Source organism: Parambassis ranga, chromosome 4, assembly GCF_900634625.1.
Source record: "Parambassis ranga chromosome 4, fParRan2.1, whole genome shotgun sequence".
Lineage (NCBI taxonomy): Eukaryota > Metazoa > Chordata > Actinopteri > Ambassidae > Parambassis > Parambassis ranga.
This window is the reverse complement of record NC_041025.1, coordinates 16,183,206-16,208,469: the sequence shown is the minus strand read 5'-3', so window position 1 is coordinate 16,208,469 and position 25,264 is coordinate 16,183,206. Positions and strand designations below refer to the sequence as shown.

Sequence of the window (25,264 nt, the reverse complement as noted above, 5' to 3'; positions counted from 1 at the left end):
AGTGTTTGTTGCTATGAGGTCGGAGGCCTCTCTCTGGTTTGTCCTCTGGCTCCTGCTAAAGGAGAGGCTAAAACCTCAGATTAACACACACACACACGCACTGTAAATGTAAAAATATAACATATTTCCAACTGTACAGCCTACACAATACAGGATTGAAGAGCCAAAAATATTTGTTGCCATAATTACTAATTTAAGTGTGTGTGTGGGGTGTGTGGGGTGTGTGGAGGTTGGGGGGTAGGGGGGTTGCATTAGTACTTGTGTGTGTATAAAACTGTGTTGACTTTTAAACATCCGAAATTGATGTGGCCCTGAAGTGTGGAGAATTGGATTGAGGCTTCAGCGAGTATGATAGATCCTGTTGGCAGCGCGAGTTGTTTTTATATCTGGGCTGGCATATTATATTCATGAGCACAATGATTTTATGAAAATAGCCTCAGGACTGTTGTGGCTCAATTAGAACATTCAGCTGCAAGCAATTAGTCGACTCAAGTGGGTGATAATCTGTACAGGAATTTTTCACGTGGACACCTCCAACAGCAGATGTGAAGCTGCATGGCGGGTTTGAAATAATTAATTCATTGATAATAATATTCAGTGATGTGATTTTTCTTTCTTTCCAGGACTTTTAGTTTGATGATTGCTCATCTGCACTGATGATAATGACTGCAAACACGTTCCCAAACACATGGACAGGCATTAGATTATAAAACAGCACATCTGTCTGTGCATACAGCCGCTGTGTACATATTTGTCATTGATTTAAAGCTGACCACTGGGCCTCGTCACTGTATGGTACAAGTAGGGAAGATGACAGTGACACACCTTGACTAATCATTTCCACCAAAAAAAGGACACATCAGGATATACAATATGAATAAGTGGCTTACGTCAATTGATTTTTCTTTGACTAATGAGCTTCATTGTAAGTATTCAATAACGAGATCATTGATCGCTGTAACATAACATGGCTGGTTCCTGCTGTGCCAGTGGATCATGGATCTTCCAAGGAGCATATCATTGACCAGAATGATCAATGCAGATACGTCTCTAACAGAGGAGATTAGGCTAATCAGCAGGTTTACAGGACAGCTAGGAGCTGATTATCGTTATTAATTATCATTAAAATTTTATTACCCGTCAACATTTGTAACGCACGTTTATTGACACGCCAACAGCGTTAATGTGACAGCTTTTTTTTTTTTTTTTTTTTTTTTTAACAAGTTAATTGGAGAGGTCAGAGCAGCACTTTGTAATTTTAACATGAGTAACATCATAATCTTTTAGTTTTTGTCAATAAAAACAGCAGCAGCAGCTCCGGAGACTAAATGATGCTACTCACACTATTTATATCAGTGACAGGACTGCTTGCGAGGCTCTCCGAGGAGTTCCATTGTTGCCGCCTGACAGAGCACTGCCTTGTTCCTACTCTCTGTACATACTGTGTTAGTGTTTATTTAAAGCACAGCAGATTAAGATTTCATAAAGGTCCATATTCAGCACGGATGTTTCAGAGGGCTGTACAAAAGTTCATGAGCCATGAAACTGCTCTTTCAACTGGTGTTGCTGTGCTACTTTTTTTAAAAAAAGTATTCACCAACAAAAGATTTTGAGGAGGTATACACAGAGTTTAACCCTGTGTAGTCTTTATGCTCTACATTCTGTCGTTCTGTAAAGGTCACATTGACCAGCAGCATGGTCCAATAGTATCTCCATTGACTACAGTCTCATGACAATATACCTTTTCTGGTTTTAAAGAAAAATCAATCACTGCAATGGACGGATGTGAGTCAGACAGCCTTTCACCCAGACTCTTTGAGAGCCTGGAATCCCCCTGTTGAGCATCATTGGCAGTCCCAGTAAATATAGCATAAACACAAGCATATGACAATAATTACAAGTATTCTGGGATGTCTTTTATTAAGTCAGACCTCAAGTTGAAAGCAGGATGCTAATGGTTAATTTCTAATGACCTATTTCCTGAAACATTATTGGGCCACCCCCTTTGAAAATGGTCTAAATATACAGAAACTGGTGGTGATTATAGTGTTTGTGTAGTGTGTGTGTGTAGTGTGTGTGTGTGTGTTTTGTGTCCTGTTCACAACAGATTGTTTCCTTTGCTGCCATTCTGTGGCCCTGGAAATGATTTAATTTCTCAATGGCCTGTCTGCTATCAACAGGCTTGCCTCTTGAGAGAGATGTCTGCCTTGATAATTGTGCCATGAACCTCATCAGCATTTCAGATGAAATGGAGCTAGACGGGTCACTTTGAGTTTAAGAGACGCTAATTTGATTGAAATTCAAACTGGGAGCACCAGGAAGTAGATTGTGCCTTTTTCTGTAATGTGCTCCCCTCACTCATGTCGCTTTTCTCCTCCAGTTACACAGCGATTGTTTTTGCTGCTGCTGCTTCTGCTGCTGCTATTTTTTATTTTGTGAATTACAAACAGCTGCTCAGGCTTCCTGAGTCTTCAGCAATAGAAAATCGAGACGCAGGGACAAAGTAATATAGGATTCACCAATTAAAGAGCATCGTACCCTTAATCTGAACTGGGCAGGTCACATTAGCAGCACATTATCTGTCACATCCATGTGTTCAAAAAGATTCATACATGTTATTTTAGTGAATATAAATTTAATATGATTACAATACAGTACTTCAGATATGACATACATGATACAAGTTTTTTTTTTTAAATATTGGGTTGGGTTGGAGTCTGTTCTACTTACTTAGAAGGACTATGGAATATGTTAGTCATACCAGTCTGCATTATTCGCTATGGACTAAAAACAACAAGTGACCACTTGCTGGTCTCCTTGCTGCTATTGGACTGCAGATCATTGGCATTGTTGGCATAGTGGCTGTCTAGCGAAGTATATCTATAGCTAACAAATAAACCCTTGAGTAGAGACCAGCCAATGTTCAACATGGATGATATGTATTTATTCAATAATTGATGTCTGTCACCCTTAATGAGGACAGCTACTATAAAAAAACATGTGAGTTAGCGAACCTGCTTGTGTCCAGCTATGCAGATTTATTTATTATCGTTCCATCTTTTCTGCTGCTAATTTTACATTTGCACGTTTGCAGACCACTGTGTTTTATTACAGTGCTTTTTGTGAGAACCTAATAGCATATTAATGTAGTTGTTCATTGAGATAAAATATTTTAAATATTTATTATAAAGTATGACTTTATGCTGACACATTTCTTTTATGACAAAAACAAGTATGAATGAAATAGACACTTTTATAATTCCAGCCGGCTTTAGGGTTAACACCAGTTACTATTTGTTATCAGAGGTACAGTAGCAATTTTCTCACTTGAGGCAATTTATTATTCAATTATTGCATTATCTTCACGTCCAATTATTCCTCTGACATGCTTTATGATGGCATTGGAAAAGGTTAAATTGCATGTGGATACATGGTATCAGGAGTGCTATCAGTTACACCTTGTTGGCGTCTTATTGCGCCGCTTCCCACTGTCAGCAGGGAGTGCTCATTTTTAAAAGAGATTTGCATCAAATCCAAGCAGCATTTTCTATGACACTCTAATTGTACTGATGTCTGCCTCTCCCCAAAAGGTCAGAGATGTGATGGGATTACATTTGGAATACTTCAGAGTGATTAACAGGCTGGTGGGAGAAACGGAGGCAATCAAAGTAAAAAGAAGCTCCATGTTCTTACTTTAGCACTTACTTACCTCAAGAAAAAGCCTTTTCTGTTTTGATTATTCTTTTTTCTTCTGTATGATCATTATTTGTAACAATAAATTACAACGTTTCTGTTATAATCTTTTTAATTCTTTTTTTTTTAATTTTCCTAGATATAACTTCCCTAGAACAGAAACATACTACTAGTTAAAAAGGTTCAAACATTTTTTCCTCAAAAATACTTTATATACAGAAGTGGTTTAATTATTCTTTCTCTTTTTTATTATAATGAATTAATACTCCTTCCACTCCTTCAGTGAAATCCTGTTGAGCAATAAAGGTATTTATAGAAGCTGAATGTTTCACTCTGGAGAAAAGTGGGAAAAGCTTCCTTTGACTTAATATTCATTATGTACATGATTAATTACTGTATAGCCTCAGACTATCAAAAGATAGTCAGAGATATCATATTTTACATGTATTTAATTAGCGTGCACTTTGAGACCTGTGCCCTGGCAAACTCCTCAAATGCTGAACTTTTTTTATGGGGTGGGGGTTGTGGAGGTGGTGGTGATGGTGGTGATGGTGGGGGGGATTTCAATTACATGCTCTCGCTCTCAAAATGAGGGCTAGGACTATGCATAGAAGAAGTCATTAGGGCCTTTTCAATTGGTCTCAGGAGATGCCTGAGGTTTTCAAAGATGAGACGGGAATCAGAGTCACACGATCCCATAGATCAGGGCGCCCCTGCTCCACTGCTCTAAAATTAGGGCAATATATCAGAAAGAGCTATCAACACTTATGTCAACATTGTTTCAAAAGAAATATGAGGGTTTTTTTAGTGCTTATGTCCTGTTGTTTAATACATTTGGCTGAGTAATGATGGCAGGTCTATGTCTCATTAGTGTCAGCAGTTTTATTTTTGATATCATTCTCTTTCATATGCCTAATATAAAATAGGCCTCCATTTCCCGCTCTCATTGGAATCTAAGCAGATAAAGCGCTGTAATTTATATGGCTCCTGCATGATATGCTTATGCATGAGCCAAAGGAGACAGAATCATCAAAGTGACCACATAATATATGGAAAGTGCTGCAGATTCCTGAAATATTAGCAACAAAAAAACAAGCAGCATATTATGGACCCAGCATGAGGCGTCTGTTTTAATTCCAAAACACTAATTCATTTCCATGCGAACAACCACAATATGCTGATATTTTCATCTGTTATCACATGTGGAGGTCATTAATAAAGTGAAATGCCCCTTGAGATTTACCAAACACAGATGCACACACACATATGTGGACATAATGTGTGTGTGTTTTAACACAGCTAAACAAAAAAAATCCCCCTTTTGTTCCCTTTGGTGAAATTAAGGGAATGTTCTCTATCAGATGTGCAAAGAAAAGACATGATGAAGGCTTTTAATTGGCATACATGCTGATTGTTAGAGGTACAACAGGAGGAACGGGGACATGAATTGCTTATGTGCTTAAAGTAAAAAAGGAATAAGTGATGTCTAATTGTGTTTCCTGCCATTGCTGTGCTTTCTGTGCTTTTTTTTTTTTTTATTTGAGCAGTGGAGCCATTTGTTTACATTTCTGGACACATTCTCATGCTGTTAACCACCATACCCCTGTACGCATTCACGATATGCACCTAACGTTGGTTGTTTTTCATCTAAAACCAAAACAGCACTTATTCCCCAGCCCTGTCTGTGTAACAGTAACCAACTCTGCTCCTCTGAGCTATACCTAATATTATATTAATAACATTTGGACACAGAGCAGTGATTACCTCTGCAGCCCCAAAACAAAAAAAAAGCAAAACCCAAAGCACAATACATTGCAACCAGTAATACATTTTCCAATGATCTGCTGCAAATGGGTGCACTGGTCTGTGATAAGAAGAAACAAATATTATCTCTGGTCCCTGCTAAATCAGCAGAACAGGTATTGATCGGAGCTCCTCCAGTTGCCAATAGAATTTTAAGTCCCCTTCGTAGCGAAAGACGGCTTGCTCAGGGTATTGATGTCATTATCAGGATTTCAGTGCACCAAGAATGTGGTCACCTGCAGCTCCCTGGACCTCAGAGAGCGCCACAGGTTCATTTAGAACGTCTGCTCTCCAGATGTTAGCGGCAGCGGCTGAAATGACTCTTGTTACTGCTGGTGAAATGAAAACAAAATGTGAAATATAATTTCTCTTAGAACATGTGATTGTCTTGCTTCTTAAAGTGACTTTTAGAAGAAGTATATATGTGTATGTATTGGGGAGAAGAGTTTGTAGTTATGTTCTAGTCTTGATTTGAAAAAGCTGCGTCACTGGGAGCACTGATGGCATTTTAAAGTGTGCCTCACTAACACACAGTCAACTCAGCGTGTAGACCCATTCAGAGCAGGAACAAGCTCTAATCAATAAGTCGGGACATTTGAGTGAAACACACAGACATTGTTTATCCTGTGTAAAACCCACTTCATCAAACACCAACGTGTGGGGGGTAAATCACATGAGGTCCCCATGCAACTCTACTGCAGTATGTATCGGCCTGTTTCCACTGATGTTTGTTGGTCGATGCTGTTAATGTACATTTAATTAAATTCCAAACTACACTTGGTTCATGCACAGTTTAGATTTGATTTAATCCCACCTAGCAGGAACAGTGTTGGAGAACACACACAACAACTGCAAGACTGATTTAGAAAACTCTCTAAAATACTATGTTGACCAGTTATTGACTGCATAGATACACAGGGGATGACACTGAGCTGCTTTCTTCTTTCATTGGCCTGTACCCGTTTAGACAGATTATTTAATTGCTTCTAAAAGACTAGCACAGGGCACAAAAGAAGTGTTTTTACACTATACAGAAGAGCCAATAGGCAAGGTAATGCAATAGGCAGTAAGTAATGGAGTTGGCCATGACTTTATTGCTAGCAAATTAAGTAGCTTTGCCATGTGATAATGGCTGCTCAACATTATTTTTGCTGAATGTTAGACTATTAGCTTCCATTACATTCAGGCTTTTGAGAAATGAGATCACACTGTTAGGCCTACGTGTTCCAGGTGGATCTCTTGCTGTATTTATATATCTGTTTTATGTGGTGACATTCCTGCACTGGGACAGTGATGACAGGTTTACCAGAGCTGAAGAGTATGTACAGTGGAGGCTCAAGCTGAGAGTCCTAGAAAGAGGCCCCCCAAAAAAAGAAAAAGAAGAAGAGGGAGGTTAACAGTCTAACAGAAATACCAATCGATGGCAAGGACAAATGCTGCATGGCACTAGTTGAAGGAGTTCCCATGCTCATGTTCAGAAATAGTTACAAAAACACACACACACATGTTTCTACAGTTCCCAGGCAGTTGGTGGAGAAGATGTATCAGCAGCATAGGTGTCTCCCAAAAATAGTCCATTTTAAGTTTGTCCAACTTTTGTTTCTCCTCTTTCGGTGCATCAGGGAAACAGCCACAACAATGTTAAAAAATACTTAATGTCTCTTGGATTACTCAAAAACCTTTGGCTGCTGTTTTTGGTCCAAGCTACATTAGCTCAGTTCTTGTCCCTTAGGCTGAGCCACATCTCAGTGTCACTATATTTTGTGAGTGTTGTTGACAGCTTTTTTTGGCGTTATTGTTCTCATCTCTCCAGTGCAGTCCCTGTCCAGGGCAGTTATTTGAGACCAATGTTTAATGTTCTGTCTGCTTTCTCTTCCCTTTACAGATGCAACAATCGGACCCAGTGCATTGTGATCACGGGTTCAGATGTCTTCCCTGACCCCTGCCCAGGAACCTACAAGTACCTGGAGGTCCAGTATGAGTGTGTGCCCTACAGTAAGTATGCCCCTTCTGTCATGACTTAAAAGTCCTTCCTCCTCCCTCTTCCACCACCCCTCCCATCATCCTCAGTTTCTCTCCTCGTCTCTTTGTCTCACCGTGTACCTCGTCCATTCCTTCCCTTGCCTTGTTCAGACAGTCCGCTTTCTTTGTCTGCAACACCTTCCAGCACCCTTTTACCTCTGTCTCTTCTTCCATCTGTGTCACACCATGAACTTTTCATGAAATACGACCTGTAAAAAACCTTTTGGTCCTCTTCTGCACTGCCCGCTATTATTGATGTGCTCACCATGTTTCCAGCGGATCGACAAGCCTGGTTATGAGGTAGCGGAATAGAGGGAGGGCACAGGAAGTCATGCTGACTCTCCATGATGGCAAGCGAGTGTTTCATTACTCGAGTCTTGTACGGAGAAGTCTATCAGGAGCAGCTCACGCTGATGGCTTAATATACATTCATACAACAGGTGTTGAAATATGTGAACAGATGTTTCATTATGTAACGGAACAGAATGGGTCAAATCGTAAGTCAACAAGATAATATTTCATCTAAAGAGATAGTGTTAACATTTTCTCTGTTCCTAGGATGATAAAATATTCATGGCCATTCAGCTCCCAAACAATCTTTAGATTGCCCTTTGTTTTAAAATTCCCCATTGTCCTTTAAGCTGCCATGTTCATTCGCAATTTGTGAAGGAAATTCCCCTGTGTAACCTTTACAAACTGATTAATGACAAAGATTCAGATGAATTGCCAGAATCACTAATCAGGTGGAACTGAAATAATTAGAGTGGGAGTGATGGGATGATAGTGTTTGGCAGCTCAGGAGCATTTTCTACACAAATGTCTTTAGATGTGTTTTAGCTGAAATGAAAAAAAAAAAAGAACTCAGACCTAAATAACACACCTTTATATTCTGCACTTCTTTCCATTTCTATTGAACACATCTGCTCTACATTGCTCATTACCAGCATACCTGCCCAAGCTGTTCCCCTTAGTGTTGAATCAGAATGCATTAGTGAACATCATTAGATGGTGAAACTCATTACAACTTAAAGGTTAACCTCTCTCAGGCACTGAGGACCTGTAATTAAAAATGGAGTAAGTAGTAATGGGTATTTCAGTCTTAACTTAGTGAGCAAAGACAGATCCTGTAGCTTTTACCTTAAACTGCTTGTGCTTTTTTGTTGTTTTTTTTACTTGCCTTGTAGTTAAGTAAAGTATTGATCTGATGTCTTGCTGTGTTACCTCAAACCTTAATAGTAGGATTAGCCTCAAGGTGCACTGGTGTCCACCCACTGTTTTGATTGTCTTTTGCCTCCGTCTTGCACCAAGGAAACAATCGAGAGCGCTGTATTGTGAAAAAATAATCTTCTGCCCAAGGACTCTCAGTCCTAGCAAAGTCTGTCTGACAAATACAAGCAAGTCCTCACTTCACTTTAAGCAGTTTCAAACATGCATGTCTGTAGCCCCATCTTTTTGCTTCTCAAGGTCCATGCCCCACCAGAATAGGACCAAGAACACAGAATGTATCCTATCGCGACTGTCCTGGTAAGTGTTTAGTGTTCTCCCAGTCTGATTCCGTCCACACACGCCCAGTCCAGCCTTTTCCTACTCCAGCCCCACTGTAAACTGTGAGATAGACTTTGATTTATATAGTCAGGTTCCCTGTTTTTGTTGCTTTCCTCTTACCAAACCTTGTGTCTCCTCTGTCCCCCCTGAAGATATAATCCCAATACCTCACATCATTTTGTAGAGTCAGACTAATGCGCAGGAAGGCAATCATAGGGAAAGATTTACTGAGCTTTTCCACACCAGAGCTAACTCTCACTGCACTTTTCAGATGGGATGGCAAAGCCCTTTGCTACAGTTTCCTAGTTTTCAGATGCCATAGATCACATGCCAAACACCAAACATTTGTGATTAAAAACATTTCAGTGGTCCAGGAGCTTAGGAGCCCCTGGATTTGCTGGGATACAAGACTTGAGAAGATGTTTTCGCAAGTATTAAATCCCCATTAAGCTGATCAGTGATGGGGCCACAGACAGTGTCCTCATTTTGACCAGTAACTCTTGCTCCTCAAAAACTCTCTGTCCTGACAAATGTACATGCACTTTAATAACACACTGCAGCCTGAATGTACAGCCATTCATTCTGTTGTCGAAGCAGTTTAGGATTTGCCTGTGCAAAAGTGGCATTTTTGCAACAGGTTGCCTACATTCCCACCATTTCCATCCTTTTGGCATTGTAATTTACTTCTTGCCATGAACTGCCCTCATTAGCAACATTATCTTCATATTCCAGCCAAGGATGTAAATTCACTGAGTGGCCCTCTGAATTGGCTCCAGTAATTGCATGAATCAGGCGCATAAAAGCCAACATGTTTCTTTATTAAGACTGTCCTGTGGAAGCTATTTTGAAATGGAGAGGGAAAAAAAGCTGCCTTCTCTGTTCTACACTGTAAAACAGTAAAGTTGTTCCTGTGGGCATAAAAAGTCTCCATTACTAATATTTATATTTACATCCTATGTGAGCACTGCTAAAGCCTCAGCTCCACATGACAGTGATGGTCAGATTATGAGAGAGAAAATTAAACGTGTAACAGCATTGAGTGAGTGTTGGGTCCCCTTTTGTGTTTGTATTCAGTTTTTTTTCCCTTAGTGTAGTTGAGGTGATTTAACACTGTAGAAACATACAAGGAGACACACATCTATATCCAGATGGAGCACCAGATTATTAACAGTTAACAGTTAGTCATCAGTTCTAGAATAGAAAGTCTGTATTATGTGTTGGAGAAAGTTTAGAGTCGTGGGTTTAATGTGGGCTGGGATGTGTCTCTTGTTTGTTTTAATGTTGCTGTATAAAAACTGACTGCCTCTCTTCCCTTCCCTCTGTGCAATCTGCAGGAAAACCTCTCCGGCTCACTCTCTTCATCCACTGACCGATTTCTGATCACACTGATCGCTCTTTCTATTTTTACATTTCTACTAACGTCATCAGTCACGTGTTCTCCTTTTCTTTCCAGATTTCCTTCACACCATGTTTCTCTGTCCTCTTCTGGCTTGTTCCGTTTTATGTGGTCGCGGCAGCTTCTGAGAACTGTTAATTTGTTTGCTTCCTATCATGTTTGATCTCTTAAGTTAGGTGTGACGTCCTTTTTTCTTCTGTGGAACAAAGTGCATTAATATATGGTTCCTTCTGAATCTTTGTGTTTCTATGTTTGTTTTTTATTTATTTCTTGCTGCTGGAGCCTTGGTTAGAAAGCTTCTGACAGATTATCTCATAAATTGGAGTAGGATGGCTGTAACACTCAAAGAAAACCTAAATTATAATTGGTCACATCATCCCATACTGTAAACGAGCCCAGAATGTGCACATTGATCTCTACAAGTCTTCTGTGGATTGTGAAGCTGTCCAATCTGAGAGAGACAGAAACCAATAGGATGTGCAGATGTAGGCCGAAAGAACTGAAATATGAGGTCTGTACTTGTGAGATTACCATCTCCAGGCCACAGGTACTGCCTGCCAACACTCTGTACACACAGTGTTTTTACAGGGTTCTTCATATTTAAGTCCTCCTTCCAATGGCCCACTGTTTAGTTGCTCCAAGTTTTGGATAGGTTTTATTATGATTAATGTTCATACACGGTTTGTCTACTCAAGTTGCCTCTCACACCATCAATATAGTAATTAGAGCAGGATGACATTAATAAAATAATATAAAATAAAATTAGACTCGGACTGAACAGCTTCCATAGTCACCAGGTAATGACTGTGTCCTTTTTGATAGTGCGTGGTGGATAATATGGAGCTGACATGCATCCTTCTGTCACAATGCAGTCAAAGGGGTAGAGTATTTTGAAACTTAAATGTTTGCAGGTATACATGAAATAGCAGTGTACCTGAACCACCTGAGGAGGAATGACATTTCATGTGAAATGATGACAATTAAATGTGACATTTTTCATGTAAATCGCTTTAGTAACATTTAGTAAACCATGTTTTTTTGTAATTATGTTTGTTTACCGTTTAGTTGGAAAAATGACAGTTTTTTTTTGTTACCTCACACACAACAATGTGCTAATCCAGCAGAAAGCAGCCATTTTAAAAGTGAACTGTCCTGAACGGTCTGATCCAGGCTTCAACGCTTCCCTCAAGATGTTATTTTCTATCTATCGCATCCATTTGAAAGTTGAACTCTCATTAACAAGCAGCTGTTTTTTATATCTTTGATATATTTGATTAACAGATCTGGTAGCACTCCTTAGCAGCGGCATTGAGAGTGCCTTGTTTGAATGGGCCCATGTTGTTGTACTAAGATTCAGCTAAAACAACTGATCGTATTATGTACAGTCATGTGGAGTGTGGAGTTGAATACATGTTTCAGGAGTGAGTGAGCAGATTTCTTGATCAAACCAGTTATGCTGATTTCCACAGTTAGCTTGTGTTTACTGTGTGTGAGACTTTTGTTGGTAGTATGTTAAATAGCATATTTTACTGTTTCAAAAGTAAATTTAAATATTATTAAGAGGTATATAAATATATATATAATACTTTTATATATTTAGTTTTATTTCATACACATGGTTTGTGATGGTGGGTGGATTAAAACCAGCCTGTTATCACCTAACAGCATATGAAGTGCATGCTAAGCTACACTGTGTGTTATGACTTTGTTGTTGATATTTGTTTTTGGTTATTTTTATTATTTCACAGTGTAGCAATGGCAAAACCTCTGCCTTCAGACATGACATACAGTAAAGTTTACAACCACACCTTCCTGCTGTACAATTCACTGAATTAACCTTTAGTTGATTGGTCTGAAAAAAGTAACAATTAACATGAACATGTCATTTAAAAACAAAAATCCATCCACCATTATCAGCCGCTATGTTTGGTGTTCTAACTTCACCCTTTTCTCTGAGACAGGACTGTGATGGCTGCTTTGTCAATTTTCTCACAACTTTCCTGCTTTACTAGGTGTAGCCGTCTTTCTCCATGTCTCATAACATGTTTCTGCATATGTGATCATAGCGATGACAGTTAATTCATATTAATCTCTTTTTTCCCCTTGCACCCCTTTCATTCTCTCTTCCAACGCTTAAAATAGAAGTGGAGCAAAAAGGTAAATAACAGACACGATCCAAACCCTAGCTCCTTGTTTTGTGGCATCTGGTTGTAAATTACCTATTTTTCCCATGGTGGCCTCTACAAACGCATTGCAGACGTTATCTTCAAAATCCCCACCACCACTACACCTCCAACACTATAATGTTAACGGCCAGTGTAGTGCAAAGGGAAGCGAAGCTGGCCATTAAAAAAAAAAAAAAAACACAAGCACACACAAGCAGCCAAACGATGTAAATGGGGGGGGGGTATTGGCTGCAGTCCACAGGGGCATCCTCTTCTCATTCTCCCTGGGTGCTTTTGCTACTCAGCACAATCTCATATTGCCTGGCTTCCAAACCCTTTTCCATAGCATGCCATGGTAACAGTGTTTCTTGGGCCCTCTTTTTTCAAGCTATTGCTTTCTTACTGTCCCCCCCTTTTTCTCTCCAAGCCCCCCCCCCTTCTCACTCTTCTCCCCCATTATCCTCACTTGACCACTTGCTGCTCTTTTCTCCATTGATTCTTATGCCTTCCAATGCCTCAGAGCAACAACCAAAACACCTCAAGAGACCCTTACCGAAAGGTTTTATTTTTTTGTATTTATTTAAATGGTTGTGACCTTTGCACCACTTGGTAATGTCAAAGCCTTCTCAGGTATATACCGTAGTAGAAAAGGTGGTGTAACGTCTAAGTACACGCACTTTTCAGACTCCGTTGAATCCTGCTCTGTCATAACCTCTCCCGTCTGTTGCCAAGTGACTTAGTTGGCTGCATTATTTTTATTTACAGGACCAATTGTTTTGTTAAGTTTTTGTTTCTGTTCTGTTTCCCCTCGTTTGTGTTCTACTCAACAGTAAATGTCTTTGAGGCCAACCGTCCTTTTGGTTTCAGACTACTATATAATATATTTAAACGTTATGCTTAATGACTTTTCTATTTCTTTTTTTCTTTCTATGCACAAAACCAAATCCTTATACTGCTTGTGAATATTGGCTCTAGCTGTTAGTTGTGTTTTTTGGCCACTCTTTAATATGTGTGTGTGTGTGTGTGTCCTTGGTCCTATTGAACAACCTGTAAAACAAAATGAAGAAATTGAAATCGCTATTATATTTATTTGTTTTTACTTTTTTCACATTTTAACCTGTGTCTGTTTCTCATTCTACTCTTCTTCCATTACTAGTTTTTCTTTGTCCTGGGACTCTGAAAGCTGTCGGTGATCCTTCCTTTCTATTTGAAGCGGAGCAACAAGCCGGCGCCTGGTGCAAAGACCCGCTGCAAGCCGGCGACAAAATCTACTTCATGCCTTGGACTCCTTATAGGACAGACACTCTAATAGAGTATTCCTCCCTGGATGACTTCCAGAACGCCCGACAAACCATCACCTACAAGCTGCCTCACCGGGTGGACGGGACGGGATTTGTGGTCTATGACGGCGCCGTGTTTTTCAACAAGGAACGTACCCGCAACATTGTGAAGTTTGACCTGCGGACTCGAATCAAAAGTGGCGAGGCCATCATCAATAACGCCAACTACCATGACACGTCGCCCTACAAGTGGGGAGGTAAAACGGACATTGACCTGGCCGTGGATGAGAATGGGCTGTGGGTGATCTACGCCACAGAGCAGAACAACGGCATGATGGTTATCAGCCAGTTGAACCCCTACACGCTCCGGTTCGAGGCCACGTGGGAAACGACCTACGATAAACGCTCGGCCTCCAATGCCTTCATGGTCTGTGGAGTACTGTATGTAGTCCGCTCCACCTATGAAGACAATGAGAGCGAGGTCAGCAAGAGCCTGATTGATTATATTTACAATACCAAACAGAACCGTGGGGAATACGTTGATATTCACTTTCCCAACCAGTACCAGTACATTGCAGCTGTGGATTATAATCCGCGAGATAACCAGCTCTATGTGTGGAATAACTTTTACATCCTGAGATACAATCTGGAGTTTGGCCCACCTGATCCTGCACATGGTAAGAACCCAGTCGTTTCTACTGCAGACGGTAATGCACTGCCGAGAATGTGATTTGAGTTGTTTTCCACTGCGTATTCCTTTTGCTATATTCCCCATCTACTTATCAAGTGTCACAGCTGACTGATTTTTAATTTAGAATCTAATATGTGCTAGATATGTAATAGGAAGCTTTAGAGTGTAGGAAAGTGAAGTGAGTGGGGCTCTGTGGTAAACAACACCTCCAAGCCAGTTACCATATCATAAGGGATCAGTATCTGGGGGATTTGGGAGGTTTACCGTCCGGGCGTTCCCTTAGTCCCTGGTGCTAATGCTCAAGGGAACCCTGCTAGCATATCCCTTTTTTTCAGCTAGGGTAAGACAGAAAGAGAGAGAGAGAGAGAGAGATACTCTTACCTCTGGAAACATACATGCCTGGACAGGTGCAAAGTCTGGCCTAGGGCAAGGTTAGATCATTCCCCCAGTGATGCTGAAACTCCAAATCTCCATCGGCCATTAAAAAAAAAAAACACTCTGCAACCGGAATGTAAGGATTCGATGTTCTGCCTTAGAATGAAAGAAATGGTAGGCACAAGGGAGAAGGATCAATCATCCGGGGTCACATCAGCAGCGTATGTTTTTAATTTAGCTGTCAAGAGCTGAGCAGAGGCCTGCGATACTCCTTACACTGAGAATATAATAACAGTAATTATCCTAATCCCCTCCACACCCAGAGTCCTAAGTCCACGTAATGCTCAACACAGTCAGTGACGAGCCACGGGGGTCAAGCAACTTTTCCACAGATTATCCGAGAGCTCAATATTTATTAACGCGTTTGCTCATCCACCTTTTGTATTGATAGGACATGGGTTAGGGCTGCTAAATTGGGTTCAGCCAGTGGAACAGTATCAGACCAGCCAGGAAAGCTTTACTGTGACAAAGAATGCAGCCCAGGTTTGAAAGCAGGAGTTATGTGCGGACTGCCAACCGAGGAAAACACTGCACCTCTGAAGAACGTCTTATAAGAACATACTAAATAATTGTATTTGCATATCACAACTACATGTAGGAGTATCCTACATCATCATTTTAGTCATGTCCACAAAAATAATTTCACACACTCTTATGAAGAAACTGAAAATGAGCGCCTTAAACATGCAGACAACCTCTGTAAGTGGCCTCAGTATTAGCTTTTATTCAGTCTAATAACAATAAATCAGAGCATGTTTTCACATTCTGTGCTGTGTTTATACACAGAAAACTGATTATGAAGCAGTCAGCCTGTATTTTTAGCTTTCCCCATATGAAGTCTTGGAATAAGTTGTGTATAAACAGGCTGTACGCTCAATTGATTTATTCATTTGTTGAATGGACACTGATTGCCAGTAGCAAAATGAGAGGCTTTATAAGGATCTGCCCTGAAACAAGACTACACTCCAGTTATCTGTGTTCACTGTGCCTGTGTCTGTTTATTCACACAGTCAGACCTCCCAGGCATCCAAAGGAGCTCACTTGCCTTCCTGTTGAGCATGTTTCGAAACATAGACTACCTGGCATAGTGCATTTCGCTCCTCGGGGCTCCTGTATTCACACGTCTTTATTTTAATGTCTGCAAAGACTCTGTTCTTGACAAATGAGACGTGAGGCTGGCCCTGCTGCTGCTGACTAATGTATGTCGAGCTGCAGTCGATGAGTGCAAGGGAGAATGGTCCAGGATGATCATCAAGATGTCAATAAACTTGTCCTCCCACATGGCTGATGTTGACACATAAATGATGGCACTTTTTTTTCTGGCTGTCACAGGACGCCCTCTCTTTGATATCTTGATGCTTGTTTCAGTGCCTGCTTCACTAGGCACCGAAACGAGCTATCAGAAGGCTTTTGTGGTGTTAAAAGTTGTGCTTTCTGAGCGAGGGAACATTTTACCTTTGCAGAAACACAAATTATCTCCAGCGCATGTGAGAGTTTTTGCACACTTGCACATTGAGAAAGCACTGTTTGTACAACAGAACATAGCTAATTAACTCCTTAACACTCACCAGCGTGATGATAGTGAAACATTCCCCTGCTAGATTTTGACTGCAGTTGGCTCTTCTGCATCAAATTTGACAAACAGACACAGACACCTCTCAGAAGTGATGGTTCCAGTAACAGGAGTGTGTACACTGCAAAACAATACTTTCACTTTTTCTCTCGTCTAAGCACACCTATGTGGACAGTTTCCTCAATAAAGCCCCTTTCACACTGGGCAGAAAAACCCCTCCAAGATCCACTAACACCTGGATTTTGTCATCAATGGAAAAAGAAACAACAGGCATTCATCTCCTTTTCACACAGCTGCAGTGTCACCGTGTGTTTATGAGCCTTTGCTCCAACTGTCAGCAGTGACTGATACTGTATGCATTTGTCCCTTCTCTGCTCCTTCCTCTTCCTTTTCTCCACGGTATTTCTGATATGCACAAACAAGTCTCTTGATTCTCTCCGTCATGGAATGCAAAAAACATCAAAGTGATGCCGAGAGCTGGGTTCTTGTCAAGTCCAATAACGTTGCTCATGTAGAGACGAGATCATCTCTTGTAGGATTATGGGGTAGTGGATGGGGTCACGTCCAACAAGCAGCTCCACTGGAAGTGGACATTAAATGGGTCAGTAAGTCCCTCTTTTGGCTTGAGCCAACAGCACCATAATCCACTCAGTTATCCACGTCTGCGTGCGCGTTCTCATTCTTGCATATAGAAGCTCATAAAGAGACGTATTCCTTTGTTGCATCTTGTAAGTGAGATGATTAAATTGATTTAAATGAGCTATATCCCGGAGAAAACTCATTATGCACCAATTTCTATGGGCCGTTTATTCATGCCAAGCTCTGATATGTGGCCTCAAACCACTGAGTAAGCATACCAAAAGCTATTTTTTACTAGAAGTGCGTGCAAACAGACACTGACATTGCTCGGATGGGACACAGGTGAGCCTCGGAAACCTTTTTATTTATTCCTGCTTGTGAAATCGCTGCAGTATAAAGGGGCCCCTGGTGCTGCAGTTAACGCCCACACAAATCAAAACCTCCTCTTTAATTGTTCAGCTGTCAATACATTTGCATACATTTCCAATCTTTGCCGCACCCACAAATTATACATTTGCAAGTGGGGATGGTAAGAAAGAAAACGACCCAATTTGTTTAAAATGATAAGGCGCAGTTTACTACGCGACTTGCCAATTAGCTTACGAAACTCTGCATGTGGTGGAAACGATGCCCTATAGTTTGTGTGTTATGAAAGTGCTTTACAATGCAAAAATGTTTGAGTTGTTACACATACTTGCGACTCACATACATTAGCAGTCACCCTAGAGAGCTTCACTCTCTAATAAACGCCGCTATGATTCATTCCTGTCTTCTGCCACGCTTACACAGAGGTCAACTTGTACATGGCGGCGTTTAGTGACAAAACAAGGCAAGCCAGACACAGAGATGAATTCTTTCAAAGTCAACATTAAGCTTTTACAGTCGTCTGAACCGTGCTCAGGTAAAACTTCTTTTCCTCTAAATGCTCACCGGCGGTACAGGAGCAGAAATCAGGATGTGTTAAAAACGGCCAATTTGTTTGTTTGCCTGAACAACAGTCCTCTCTCTCCGCAGCCCCCCCTCCTCCCTCTCCACCCTGTCAGCTGCCCAAGTGGACACAGTGGTGTGAGCAGAGAGGGTATTGATGTGGAAAATCACCCTTTTTGTTTTTGTTTTCCTGTCCTCCTGTCATATTCTCATTTCCATTGTTCGTTTCTCTGTCTGCTTCCATCTTACTGCGTCTCTTTCATTATCTCTGCTGCGTTCAGTTTCTGTCTTTCTCCTTGTGCTCACCTCTTTTTTTTTCTTTTTGCCCTCCTATTACCTGCAGACACTCATTTGTCTTCATAGTCCTCTTCCTCCGTAATTATCCATGAGCTGTGCCCTCACATCCATATATTTGCATTTGTGTGCGAGCATGTCTCCACATACTATATGTGCATTTGTTTGACTTCCCTCCTGAAGTCAGGCTAAAGTCTAGGTCGGACTGTTCAAATAATGCCCAGTGAGAACAGTGCACACTAAATGACAGGATTTAAGTAATCCTCCACTGCCTCCTGGGAAACTGTACACACACAACAGGGCAAAGATGGCAGTCACACACTGGCATTCAGACATTTTTTTTCTTCCACTGATGGAATAGATTTATAAAGTTATTTATTTTCCCCCTACATTTTAGGGTGGAATTTATATTAGGTTATATGGCATTCTGCTGTCTTTGAGGTGGGGCTTGTCATCATGGTACCCAAGAAAATGGTGCCACAGCTTGGGGGAGATGGGAGACATTGGCCTTGTAACATGAGTTACATTACTTAGTCCGAAGGATGAGCAAATTATGTTTAGTTCCTGGTCTAACCAAACATCAACGGTGTCACCGAGGGTTGACCTCTGTTAGTGCCACCATCCACCCCATTACTTCTGTTTGCAGACTGTGTCGGCCTTTTGACTGACCCAACCAAATAACTGAATTCACTTTCAGTGGACCATTGTGCAAGAGATTGTTTTCAATCTAGATGTCTTGATAAGAGGAATTGCTTAGACTGCTTGTATGAGTTATAGATCTTCCCTCTTGACACAAATGTCCATTTGGTTTTTATTTGCATCGTACTAATTATGGCTGACTGCACGAGCCCAACTATCCAAGACCAAATACCTCAAACTGAGTAAAAGGAGGCCTTTGTGTTGGTAGGAGGCCATCCCTTCACTGATTCTCTGAATTGTGTTAGCTTTTACAGACAGTACTGTGGTACCGTTACTGTTCTCATTCTTTACTGTTATGAACAGACCTGCTTCCATTATGTATTCCTCTTGTGTAGCTCTTTCTTATTCTATCTACATCTTGACCCGTTGGTCTCATTCTTGGTTACAGTACAGGGATGAATTTAACTGGGGCTTATAAAACGGGAAGAAAAATGCCACAGTGGGGATTCACAGTCTTGTTCGCAGTGTCTCTGATGTAACATCACAAGATAATACCTAACTGCCCGCTGTCTGGTGGCAATAAAGGCTATTGAGCACATGAGGTCACAGGGGTCACCTGTTTCCTCTGAAATCTGATCAGGATCTTTGCTAATCCTCTGCGCCGAACACCGAAAGACATTAGTTGCCGCCAGACGAGGAAGATCATACCGCTAAAACATAGAGCGATTTTACGTGGAATGTCTGCCCTGCTATTGTTAAACTGCTGTACACAATGCAGCCAGATGATCTCCTCTAACAGCACACGCACACATGGGCCGCAGCAAACCCGGGGTTATGACTTAGAGTGTCACAAAGAGTTTTACATAAAAGAGAGAAAGAGAGAGAGAGAGGGGTCGCCCAACAGCCAAGGGGATCTACAGTCCCTTGTTTGATTACAGTCTGACTGTGAAACAAGGCGTATTAAAAGAATTATTACTCAGACATCACAATGGTCCCCCATCACTCCCTGACACGCGTCTTTGAGGAGATTTATTTCACCAGGCCTGATTATTGTGTCTGTGTGTTTCTCTAATCTGAGTGAATGTGGGTTTGCATGAGTTGTTGTGTCTGTATGTGCGACTGTGTACGACCACCCTAAAATAGACTCCTCCCCCCTCCCTCCTCCTCCTATGTGCTTACAGCGTTGCATATCAGTCTACTTGGCACACTTAGAGTTAATGCTTGAAATTTGAGGCACGTACAGTACAGAAAGCTGCAAGGAGAGAGAGAGAGAGAGAGAATACAGGCGGTAGTCTGGCAGCTGCTACGTCTGTTCTCTCTGCTTTGGTGTCATTTTGTGCGTGAGGGTGTATATGAATGTGTACATGTGTTTATGAATGTCTATGCCTCTGTGAGTGGGAGTGCACTGTCTGCCTGCGTCCATATGAATCAATGTATTTGTACTGTGGGAAGGAGAAAATATCCAAGACAGCAGTAAATAACCTAATCCAGCTATTAGGTTTTGTTCCCTAAGACATGGTTGTGTACTGTACACACCTCACAAGGACATGACTCATGGGAAATTATATGAATTTTCACTTAGCTTTCTTCATATTTACTGCTACACAAGCAATCATACGCCGTGTTCCCTTCCACGGCTACAAATGCAGCGTAGAGTGAAAGACGTGTAATCCAATTTCCTTTGTGTATTAGTGTTATTATTGGTAGATATCGAAATGCATCACAAACATATTGTAAATCATCACACTGTTTCATACTGAAGAACAGCTCCCATTTCCATATGAACTTAGATCCATGGCTGCATCTGGAAAGAAATAAGTGAGATGCATGTTTGAAACTTCAACAGCATTAAGCAGAAAGAATTGGCTACACTTTTCTTCACAGTTCAACACCTTATTTCAATTAACCTATGCTCTGTGTCATCTGCCTTGAAAGCTGATGGGTTATTCATTTATTTTCTATGCACTACATTCTCATGGTCCTTTCACAAAGGCCAAACACGGCTCTTTTATTGATGGCAGAAGCAGACCTTGAATTGTCTGAGGTTCCATTAACTTGTTAACTTTTTGCTATTCCTCTTCCATTAGGATGTGATTGCCACCCAGGGCCCGCATTTTAGTGTACAAAAGTCTTTTACCTGCCCCCCCCCCCCCCCCCCCCCCCCCCCCAAAAAAAAAGGTGAACAAAGAAGTAAACCTTTCAATCAGCCTGGCTTCACAGACTTTATTTCATGACAGAGCAGTGAGAGAATGAGATCTAATCATTCAACTTCTTTCAACTTTTTTTTTTTAAATGTGGCAGAGTAGCTGAAACAAATGCTAAGTTCGTGTTCTCTTTCCGTTCCCTCCCTCCCTCACAAGATAAACAGCACCTGATAATGTGTATGAAACATTACCCTGATGAACAACCATGCGGTGCCTACTGAAAGTGAAGCCATTAAACATAATATAAAAGACACACACGCTGTCAGTTTTCATTTGTCACTTCGGCATGAATACTGGTAAAGTCTCATCTGGCCTCTGTGTGCGTGTGTGTTCCTGAGTGCTGTATGCATATGTTCTGATAACACTCGACAAGCCACGCTCCTCTCCTGGATTCTCGTCTCATTGTCTGTCATCAATCCCAGACCTGTAACCCCGGTGGTAATAACAGAACCACAGAGATACATTCAAGTGCAACAATGTGTAGGCGTCGAATCACACAAAGAGGTTATGAATAAGTCTGTCCTGACTATCGGCGGTGCTTTGGAGAATATCACTCCATGCACTCACACACTCTGTGACAGCTAATTGAAGCTTCCCCTTGGGCGCAGTGCAGCAGAGACATAATAATCAAGGATCCTGTCCTGGATTCGCTATATAGCCCAAATGTGGGATTTGCTTCTTTTGTCATAATCAAAGAGAATATTGTACAGAAAAAAGTATTCAGTGTTGTCAGAAGATGTGTGCTGCCACACTGAAAAACAGAAATATTTGGGCCGTGTTATGAATCAGAAAAGGTAGAAAAAGGGCTGCTGCAGCCCTACAAGCAGATCAATACCCATCCCTCACAGTCTCTGCTTATAAAGTTATCCACTTAGACATCTCTGTGGAGGAGTGACTACCTGAGAGGGGTGTCCATTTTAATACTTATGGGTTAATTCCTCCCAGCTTTCATTGGATTAAATTAAACTAAGCTATGGCATAAAGGTAATAAGATTATTGTGTTGCTGGCAGGATTATGGGCTGACACGCTATGTACACAGGAACAGCAGTGGTCAGAGAGGTGCCATTGTTTATGCACCAATCTCTATGGGAAGTATAGCCTACATTCACATTCATTTTTGAACACAGCAAAGAGGATTAGTTTGCATCATAAACATGACATGAAACCTCCCAACAGGATTATTTTAGACCTTTTATATAATATGTCCTCTTCATAATGTTGCTTATTAATGAAGCTCTTTAAAGTATTCTATGACAGTGCAGCAATTTGTAGCAATGCCAGCGTAGCTTTTTCTTTTGTGTGTGTGTGTGTGTGTGTGTCTTTGCCGTGGCTACAAATTCATTCCTTCCACAAAAGCTGTCCAGTTTGCTATGGGGGCAATCCCTCTTTATAGCGGAAAGCTTCAGGAGAGCCAAACCCATTAGCTGTAGCCCGGTATTAACAGAGTCTAACATTAATTATCCCAGCAGTTCCGCCGCTGATAACAGGTAGCAACAAAAATAGAAAAAAAAAAGTCCAACAGTTTAACCAGAGCATTGAGTTTACTATCCCAGCGAGCCATGACAAGCAAGAGGGGTGTAGACAAGATACAGTTGTTAGTTGACATGCTAAAGGAATGTGCTTGGATTACAGCAGATGCCTCTTTGATTTATTGGCTGTAGCTGTGAGCCCTTTATCTTAAATCACACTGCCGAACAGCGATTCATTTTCATTTTATTTCTGTCTGGATTCTAAGCCCCCTACCTACTGAGACTGGAACCTATCGTTATCATCTTTCATACTTTGGAAATGTAAAACCTATAAGGGGGCCCACAGTTTCTTGGGAATCTTCTGAGAGTTCTTCTGAGAAGCAACTCTGACCCAGATGTTTAAAAGGAAACAATGATATGCAGACATTTTGATTTCCTTTAGACGGAGCTAGAACATTGCTGGCTGTCGTTTGTGTAAACCAGACATTTTTGAAAAATTTTTTTGTGACTATTGCTTTTACCTCTGTGATTCTTCACAGTGAATCATGAAGAAACAAGTGTTATAGCAATAAAAGGGTATTGGTGCAGAATAGAGACAGGGACATTTCTCCCAGCCAGCTAAATGCTAGTGCTGAAAGGACACTAAGCACAGGGTGTCTCTCAACCGCTGTGACAGGCCGTGCAGCTGAGAATTTCACTGTGTTGAGTAAAAGATACAGATAGGGGAGGAGGCTCAGGAGTGGAGGAGGAGGAGGAGGCTGAGGTGTACCCAGCCAGTCAAATCTGCCTTCAGCTCAGTGTCAAAACAGCCAGTCAGCTGTGTACACCTTCATGTCACCTGTGTGTGTGTGTATGGCTGTATAGCCCCCAACAGGAGGGGAGCACACAGAGTCATCTCCGCTGGTCAATAGAGCCTAATTCGCCACAGGTAGTAGCCTCAAAGGCGATTTCCCTTCAGTTCAACTGTGCTGAAGCCTCTCATCCACACCGTGGGGCCTATGGAGATAGTAGCAGTGGTGTGTGTAGGGGAGGGTTGGGGGTTTGCTATCAGCAAGACCCATTGCTAGCTGCCTGAGGTCTACCTGCCTCTGTCTCCAGTCCACTGGATAACTAAAAATGTCCTCTCATTCTCCAGCCTCACCCTCTTCTTTCATTGTCCTCATCCTCTGCGTGTTTTCCACCATCTTCTTCTCCTTTTAGCTCATTTTACACTGCACTGAAACACACTAATATCTGGCTTCTGTCTTCACTGGGTTAAATAACTCCAGGTTTTTCTGCATCAGCAGCAATGGAAACAGGACCTGCAGGTGGACACACTAATTTTATCTTTTGTTTTCAGCGTGATTTGTTCTTGGCTTTTTCTATAACGTCTGGACGTGTTTGCCTCTCAGCTTTAAAGTTCATTCGTCTTCCTTACGCAGCACTGCAACATCGTTTAGTTGATGCTGGGCTCGAAGAAACTTAAGTCAAAGATATAAAAGTGACCACAGGCCTGTTTCTGTATCTGTTTCCTTTTCTCCTGCTTCAACTTCCTCCTTCTCTCCACTTTTTCCTCACCCGTCCATGTTTTCACTACTTGTTGGACTACTGAGAACGACTGCTCAACTCAAGCAGTGTAACAGCACCTCTTCACATTCCCTGCATGCTCTACAGGCAGCCTAATGGAGGAAATCAAAGTACTCAAATGCGATTAGATTCAGTATGCACACTGCATTCCAAACAGACATCTTTTGATTGATGTAGCTTATCCTTTCAAATTCAACCAACAACAAATATTTGTGAGGAGCAGTGTATGCTTTCCTTTTTGCACTTGATGTTGTTGAGCAGATCTGTATCAAATAGTTAGTGTTTATCAACATGAAAACTCCCTGATGTTTTATGAAACGTCATTACAGTGTTATTCACACTCCTCTGGTGGATCACAAGAAAAATGTCTTCCTAGTTTCTCCTTAGTGGCTCATGTTAAATGTAAGGAGCTCACTATTTCCTCCTTTTTTTCCCGGGACTGAAACATATTGTTTTTGCCCAGGGCGTTGCATGAGTTACTGCACACCTGCTTTATCAGAGTATGAATTGTAGGGAGAAACAACTGTAAAATGAATGTTCTGGCACCATGACTACACACACACATACACACAGGTTCTATGTTGCTCTAGTGAAATTTAATCAGCCCTGCCACAAAATCTCCCAGGCAAGAATGATTGCCAGGCAGGAGGATGTTACTGTAATTATTGTCTTGTTCGCTTCAGACTGAGTGCCTTGGATAAGACATAGTCAACGGGAAAGCAAATACGCTTGTTGCACAAAGCACTTAGCAGCAATTTACACAACATGGTACTTGGGTGTATAAGCATTACAGTGTTGAGGGAAAAAAAAAAAACTTTGGAACGTTACTTACAGGGGGGCATTGTTAAGGAATACTGGTACATCTGCCTACCAGGAGGTCAAGCTTCCAGCGTATTCTAATGAGCTGACCTCATGCTCTAGCCACAGGTCAAACTACCACTTGGTTATTATTTTTTCTTCACAGCGCAGCATCATGTTCTCA

At 41.3% G+C, this 25,264-nt stretch overlaps 1 protein-coding gene across 24 annotated transcripts in view; it reads left to right on the top strand.

The window, feature by feature from the left end:
* The window catches only part of adgrl2a (adhesion G protein-coupled receptor L2a), an 89,437-nt gene that overhangs the window by 39,293 nt on the left and 24,880 nt on the right, over positions 1–25,264 (top strand). For 15 of the 24 annotated variants that reach the window (XM_028402971.1, XM_028402967.1, XM_028402964.1 and 12 more), the window contains exons 4-7: positions 7,382–7,491; positions 8,983–9,042; positions 12,605–12,616; positions 13,781–14,581. In XM_028402971.1, the coding sequence (XP_028258772.1) occupies positions 7,382–7,491; positions 8,983–9,042; positions 12,605–12,616; positions 13,781–14,581 (983 nt within the window). Of the gene's footprint in view, positions 1–7,381; positions 7,492–8,982; positions 9,043–12,601; positions 12,617–13,780; positions 14,582–25,264 lie in introns of all 24 variants that reach the window. The other 9 variants (XM_028402983.1, XM_028402986.1, XM_028402982.1 and 6 more) reach the window with 2 other exon arrangements.